Raw genomic sequence first — 7,432 nt, forward strand, 5'->3', positions numbered from 1 at the left:
AATTCAACATTTTTAAGTGTAAAAATATCTATGATGTTAACACCTTCAGGAAATTTGACATATGAAGTTTTGAAGCTTGTTGTCAATACAACAAAATAGCATACATATCAAATTGCATATATATCAACATATGTGTAACTCCATCTATTGAAAAAAATCCGCATTATTAACTGGTACACCTAGTAATATATATCATGGATGTCTTTTCATATATAATGTTTTTCCTTTTTAACAGCTCTATGGTATTCCATTTTATGTATGGATGATAATTTATTCAACCAGTAGATGGTAAAGGTAACCACTAAGTGATCAATATTTAGGCTGTTTATAATTTTCCACTTGTACGTACAGCTTTGCCCATTTATTCTTTCCTTGAGATGAATTTCTAGAAGCAAAATTTCTGGGTTGAAGAGTTTGCATATTGACATTTTGGTTATTATTGCCAAGGAGTCCTCTGGAAAAAATACCAAATTGCATTCCCACTAACAATATAAGAGAGGGACTACAAATAACTCCAGTAGTGAGATGATTCATAAAGGAAGTGTGAAAAAAAATTTAAAAGGTCTATTTCTTCTTTTGACTTAATAATATTATTTACCCACTTTGAGGGTTTATAAGTTTTATTAACATACTAGAGGCCCGGTGCACGAAATTTGTGCACTGTGGGGGGGGCGGGGTCCCTCAGCCCAGCCTGCACTCTCTCATAGTCCGTAGTCCAGGAGCCCTTGGGGGATGTCTGACTGATGGCTTAGGCCCGCTCCCCACGAGCAGGCCTAAGCCATCAGTCGGACATCCTAAACACTGCGTCGGAGGCTGGAGAGGCTCCTGCCACCGCCGCTGTGCTCTGGCTGAGTAGTGCTCCCCCTGTGGGAGCACACTGACCACCAGGGGGCAACTCCTGCATTGAGCATCTGCCCCCTGGTGGTCAGTGTGCATCATAGCAACCGGTTGTTTCACTGTTCGGTCAATTTCATATTAGCCTTTTATTATATAGGATAAAAATTTTTAAATGTTAAAAATATTGGGGTGGGAATGGCTGGGGGTCAATCAGGGAAAAAGGAGACATGTAAAACTTTAGACAATAAAGAAAAAATAAAATAATTTTGAAAGAAAAAATATTAATGCGCTGGACAATATATTTTTCAGTCTATTTTTCTTTTCTTTTTTTCTTACCTTCTGCCTCACAGGGGTTTTTAAGCTTTATGCAGTCAAATATGCCAATGATTTTTATGTCTTCTGAGTTTTATCTCATATTGTAAAGGCTTTCTCACCTTAAGATTATTCAGAGATTCCATATTTTTTGTAATATTCTTTATATTTTCATGTAAATCTTCAATCAATGAGGACTCTTTATGTGTCAAATGTGAGGCAGGGATATTTATCTATTTATTTATTTATTGTTAATCCTCACCCGAGGATATTTTTTCCATTGATTTTTAGAGAGAATGAGAGAGGGAAAGACAGAGAGAAATATTGCTGTGAGGGAAACATGATTGGTTGCCTCCTGCACATGCCCTGACCAGGGCCTGGGCCAGGGAGGAGCCTGCAACCGAGGTACATGCCCTTGACTGGAATCAAACCCAGGACCCTTCAGTCCACAAGCCGGCGCTCTATCTACTGAGCCAAACCGGCTAGGGCTCCATTGATTTTTAGAGAGAGTGGAAGTGAGGGGAAGAGACAGAGAGAGAGAAACATCAATGTGAGATTGGTTGCCTCCCACACGAGCCCCAACCAAGGCTGGGGATCGAGCCTGCAATCAAGGTACATGCCCTTGACCAGAATTGAACCTGGGACCCTTCAGTCTTCAGGCTAACACTCTCTCCACTGAGTCAAACCAGATAGGGCCCCCATTTGTTTTTTCCACATGGATAGAGATGTTACCAGTTTGCTTTTAACAATACAAATTCCTACTATATGTATCAAGCAGCCTTCCTGTGGGAACTTATGACTACTCACTCACTCACTTCTGTTGCCTTTGATGTGGCCCTGTGAGAGTAATAGGATCTGCATGGTCCCCAGAAGGGTCCCAAAGCAGACAGGTAGCCAAGCCCCTTCATTTTTGTCCCCTAGGAGCTTCAGAAGAAGATCCTGGTGAAGGGGAAGAAGTTAAGTACGCTTGAGGAGGATCTTGAAGAAGAGGAAGAGCTAGAGACTGAACTAGAAGGGGAGCAGGAGCCTGAGCTGGAACCCCAGTTTGAGTCTGAGACCCAGGAGCTGAGCCCTCGCAGCAAGGACAAAAATGAAAAGGTAGGCCAGGGGAGTGATCTTTGCTCTGGCATTTGGTTTGACTATCACAAGCTGAGAGTCCATGTGTGAAGAGACTAGAGCCAGGAGGGTAGGGAGCCAAGGAGCAAAATGCCCCTTTCCCCCAATGAAAGAGGCATATTTGGCATCAGTATATATTGCCATATATACTAGTAGATATATTGCAATGGCTGTCCAACTTCTGTGGGCCATGAAATCTTTTTTTTAAAATATATTTTTATTGATTTCAGAGAGAAAGGGAGAGAGAGAGATAGAAACATCAATGTTGAGAATCATTGATTGGCTGCCTCCTGCACGCCCCCTACTGGGGATCGAGCTCACAATCTGGGCATGTGCCCTTGACTGGAATTGAACCTGGACCCTTCAGTCTTCAGGCCAATGCTCTATCCACTGAGCCAAACCAGCTAAGGTAGTGGTCGGCAAACTGCGGCTCGCAAGCCACATGCGGCTCTTTGGCCCCTTGAGTTGGCTCTTCCACAAAATACCGACTTCTGCGCATGGGCCACGAAGTTTCAATCACACTGTACGTGTGCGCCTGCACGTGGTATTTTGTGGAAGAGCCACACTCAAGGGGCCAAAGAGCCACATGTGGCTCGCGAGCCACAGTTTGCCGACCACTGAGCTAGGGCCATGAAATCTTTTTTAATGAAATCTTATCTGGAATCTCAGTACATAAAATAGATAAATGCAGAGCCATCCTAATTGATATGCCCATTTGGCTCTATCCTGGGTCTCCCAGGTAACTCCTGAGACATTGTTGTACTTCTCAGTCTCCTCAGAGGCAAGTTTGAAAGTGACTGATGGGTGTGTGTGCAGCATTATTATATTGAGTAAGTAGGGCTTTTTGGAGTGACTGCTGTGACCTCAACTAAAGTGAGCTTAGTTAGAGAAAGCTTTTGGAAAAGGTCAATCTGAGGTAGGGCCAAAAATAGCTAAAGAGAAGGAGCAGGAAGAGGTAGAGACAGTGAAGACTGTGAGAAGGCTGTACCTGAGTGGTCCAGCTCCCTGTGGGGAAGGAGTGTCATTTGTGGGACCATCAAAATCCTGGTTTGAAGTCTGCATTTCTTCTGTGCACTTGCTTGGCTCAGCTGACTAACTCCTAGCTTATACTATTCCCTCTGGGGCTCTGGTGTCTAACCTGCAGCCATACCCAGGGATGGAAATGGGAATTCAGGAGATAAATCTAAAGGTAGTACTCTGGTACCCTCACATCCTCCCAGATGTGACTTACATGACCATTTGCATACCTGGACATATCTATCTGGGTTCATGTACATTTTGACCAAAAATAATTGTTTTAAAAGACAAAAGACAGGGAGGATGATACCAGTTTAAGAATAATAATAAAAGTTAAAACCTGTTACCCAGAAAGTAATATAGAACAGATTCTTCAAGTCCAGAGGAAACTAATCCCATCAGTATATGTAGACTGCTTTTATTCCCATTCCCACCCCCAGGTTGTGATGTGTCCGCTGCTTTGTTCATCTATCTGTTGTCAGATTACGGTTCAGGTTCCTCTTCCCAAGCTTGGGCTCCCTCTCTTTTTCAAGCAGGTGAGGCAGGAGGGATAATGCAGTGGGGAGGTAGTGGGCAGAGGCTTAGGTTGGGTGGAGAAGTTCAGATCTTGGTTATTGGCTTCTTCCCTCTCAGATTGCTGATTGTTTGATTCCATCATCCTTTCTCCTTTTCCAGAAATCCAAGGCCATCTTGTGTCCATCTCTCTCTGCCCTGGTTATCTATACAAAGACTGTTTCATTCTACAACTTCACTCATTCGAGGGAGCACTACCGCTTCTATGAGTTATCATCTTTCTCTGAAACAAAGGCCAAGAACCTCATCAAGGAGACTGGTCAGGACCAAAAGGGAGGGACAGGGAAGAAATGGGATGAGTAAGGTCAGGCCTGATGGGCAAGCAGATGAGTTCCAAGAAGACAAGGGAGCTAAGGAGGGATCAGGGAGCTAAGAAACTTCTCAGAGTAGGCATGGGGACAGGAGTTATAGTGGGCTCAAAGCTCTAGGGAGAAGCTGGGGAGAAGACTGAAGTTGGTGGGACCAGGGGAGGGGGAGCATCCACTCCACTTCCAACTCTCTACCTACACCCTTTTTACAGGCAATGAGTTTGTGCAGCATAACGCCTGGCAGTTGAGCCGTGTGTATCCTAGTGGTCTGAGGACAGATTCATCCAACTACAACCCCCAGGAATTCTGGAATGCAGGCTGCCAGATGGGTGAGGAGGCAGTAGGCCCAGTGAAGGGGGAGTGGGAGAGCAACAAGATCCTGGGTGGCTGTAGGGCCAGGGAATGTTCCAAGAGTGCTAGGCTGAGAAAGATATCTATGGAGGTATTCCCAGCAGGCTCTTTTATACTGAATATATCTTTTTATAACTCCCTGAGAGGCTAGATGGCCTCCAAGGTGAATTCTTCCCTTCTCTTCTTCTGGGGCCCTCAGTGGCTATGAATGTGCAGACTGCGGGGCTTGAGATGGACATCTATGATGGCCTTTTCCGCCAGAATGGTGGCTGTGGCTACGTGCTGAAGCCAGAGTTCCTTCGTGATACCCATAGCTCCTTCCACCCGGAGAGGCCCATCAGCCCTTTCAAAGCCCAGACCCTCCAAATCCAGGTATAATGGGAAGTAAAAATGCTGGGAAGAAATTTGGGATAGCTGGGATAGAAGCAGGGGGAAGAGGTGGCTAGGCCTGACAGGAGTGTAATGGGTGGAAAGTTCCTTGTGAGATGCAGGCTAGCCTGATTGTTAACAGCATGGACCTTGGAGCCAATTGCCTAGTTCAAACCCTACTAGCTGTGAAACTGTTGGGCAAGTTTCTTTCTTTCTTTTTTAAAATATATTTTAGTGATTTTTTACAGAGAGGAAGGGAGAGGGCTAGAGAGTTAGAAACATCCATGAGAGAGAAACATCCATCAGCTGCCTCCTGCACACCCCCTACTGGGGATGTGCCCGCAACCAAGGTACATGCCCTTGACCGGAATCGAACCCGGGACCCTTCAGTCCACAGGCTGACGCTCTAGCCACTGAGCCAAACTGGTCAGGGCTTGGGCAAGTTTCTTAACCTTAGTTTCCTCACCTGCAAAATAGGGGTAATACTACTAGCTACCTCACTGGGTTGTGGTGATTAGTTAAAACGAAGTGCTTACAACCATGCTTGGTGCACAGTAAATGCTATAGAAGGGGTTGCTGTCACTAACATACCTTTCAAACCTTGTTCAACTTCTACTTGGATGCATTTTAAATTGCACATAGATTACTAGAAGAAAATCTATTACCCATGGAGGATTGGCTTTGCAAACCCAAAGCTAGAGCACAAAGTCCTGCATTTCTTTCTTCCCTTAGTTTTCCCCCTTCCCCTGGGGTGAGAGCTGGAATGGGGCTGGCTGAGCAGAAACTATTGCAGGTGATCAGTGGCCAGCAACTCCCCAAAGTGGACAAGACCAAAGAGGGATCCATTGTGGATCCACTGGTGAGAGTGGAGATCTTTGGTGTTCGCCCAGACACAACCCGGCAGGAGACCAGCTATGTGGAGAATAATGGTGAGACTGGGCAGTGCTGGGGGGAGGTGGGAGGAACATGACTGTTACTTTCCTAACTTCCTGCCCTTCATTCAGTATAGTCCATGTCACCACCATCCTGCTCCCACCTCCATGGGAGACAGTATGGAACAGGACAAAGAATCAGGGCTTGGACATCTTCAGTCTGAATCCTGGCCTCTCAATTATAAGGTCTAGTAACCAGAGCAAATTGCTTACCCACTCAGAGCCTCAATTTCATCACCTGATTGCTATGAAAATTAAGTGAAAGCACACAGGGAAAGTAACCCAGAATGCAGGTCCCCCCTAAAAGTCAACAATGTCTGTTCCTTCATTCCCCCCACATTCACCCCTCTTCCACAACAGGATTTAATCCGTATTGGGGGCAGACACTATGCTTCCAGTTGCTGGTACCTGAGCTGGCCATGCTGCGTTTTTTGGTAAAGGATTACAACTGGACATCCCGAAATGACTTTATCGGTCAGTACACCTTGCCTTGGACCTGCATGCAACAAGGTGAGTGTGTCCTTCCACCCCTGGCCAAACCCCTTACTCTGGCTGCCTTCCTAATGCTGTCCTCCTATGCCTTTCCAGGTTACCGCCATATACACCTGCTCTCCAAGGATGGCACCAGCCTCCACCCGGCATCCCTCTTCGTGCACATCTGCATGCTGGAAGCGCTGGGGGAGGTTGAATCTTAAGGTGGACACTTCATGGGAAGGGTGGGTGTACTTGCTTCAGATGGTAAGATAAACCTGGAAGGATGCTCCAGAAAGCAGAGGTGGTGGAAACCAAGCATGGTTGTGCGTTCCTAAGCATAAAGTTACCTCACCCTTCCTAACAAGCAAATCTAGGGCCTGATTTTTCACCTGCTTTCTCTTCCCTGTCTTCATTTTCACAAACTTTTGGTATCTTTCCTGCCCTTCCCTTTTGCGTATTCTATCCTGGAGTTCCTTCCTTCCTTTGCTGTAGGTTTAGTCCCTACCCAGATCTAGGACTAATCTCTCTTATCAACTCTGGCTCTAAGGCAGATTGCAACTACAAATCCAGAGGGGTTTGGGGCAAAGAAACCCAAAGAGGCATTATCCCCTTCCCAACAACTTCCTCAAAGGCCAGAGCCAAAGAAAGGAAAAACCAAGCCTCAAGCCTCCCCAAGCAAAGGCTGGGGAGAGAACTGACCCTAAGACTGTACTGTGACTCTCAAGAAAACACTGCACAGCTCTGAGTCCACACTGGTCTGCTCCTTCCTAGTCCCACCAGTGTTAATAGAGCTAGCTGCTCTCCCTAATTTGGCTTGAGTATGATCTGTCATTATTGGGCAATAAGGGGAAGAATGAGGGTTGGGGGACATTTGGGTAGACAGAAAAACAAAAGTTTCCAGGAGTCCCTCTGCATGTACTACATAAGAATGGTACAGAAGTACAGCTTCTAGAGGTCAGGGCAAAAGGAGCAGAAAAAGGGTTATGTGATCCAAGTCCTCCTGAAAAGTTTGCCTGCAACAGTCCTGGTTTATGACTGCTGTCCCAGCACAATTATTAATAGTACCTTCTTTAATTTCCCTAGTGTGCCCTAGTTTAGATGATTAATTAGTCACTGTAAGACATTTATAGAATTCTGCATTAG

At 45.6% G+C, this 7,432-nt stretch overlaps 1 protein-coding gene across 7 annotated transcripts in view; it reads left to right on the forward strand.

Moving 5' to 3' along the window:
• The window catches only part of PLCD4 (phospholipase C, delta 4), a 29,337-nt gene extending 22,240 nt beyond the window's left edge, over positions 1–7,097 (forward strand). For 2 of the 7 annotated variants that reach the window (XM_014531140.1, XM_014531139.1), the window contains 7 exons: positions 2,071–2,247; positions 3,723–3,818; positions 3,958–4,114; positions 4,376–4,492; positions 4,714–4,886; positions 5,677–5,812; positions 6,176–7,097. In XM_014531140.1, the coding sequence (XP_014386626.1) occupies positions 2,071–2,247; positions 3,723–3,818; positions 3,958–4,114; positions 4,376–4,492; positions 4,714–4,886; positions 5,677–5,812; positions 6,176–6,510 (1,191 nt within the window). In that variant the 3' untranslated portion in view covers positions 6,511–7,097. Of the gene's footprint in view, positions 1–2,070; positions 2,248–3,722; positions 3,819–3,957; positions 4,115–4,375; positions 4,493–4,713; positions 4,887–5,615; positions 5,813–6,175 lie in introns of those variants that run through there. The other 5 variants (XM_014531141.1, XM_005883431.2, XM_014531142.1 and 2 more) reach the window with 5 other exon arrangements.
• Positions 7,098–7,432: the final 335 nt, after the last annotated feature.

Source organism: Myotis brandtii, unplaced genomic scaffold (genome assembly GCF_000412655.1).
Source record: "Myotis brandtii unplaced genomic scaffold, ASM41265v1 scaffold79, whole genome shotgun sequence".
Lineage (NCBI taxonomy): Eukaryota > Metazoa > Chordata > Mammalia > Chiroptera > Vespertilionidae > Myotis > Myotis brandtii.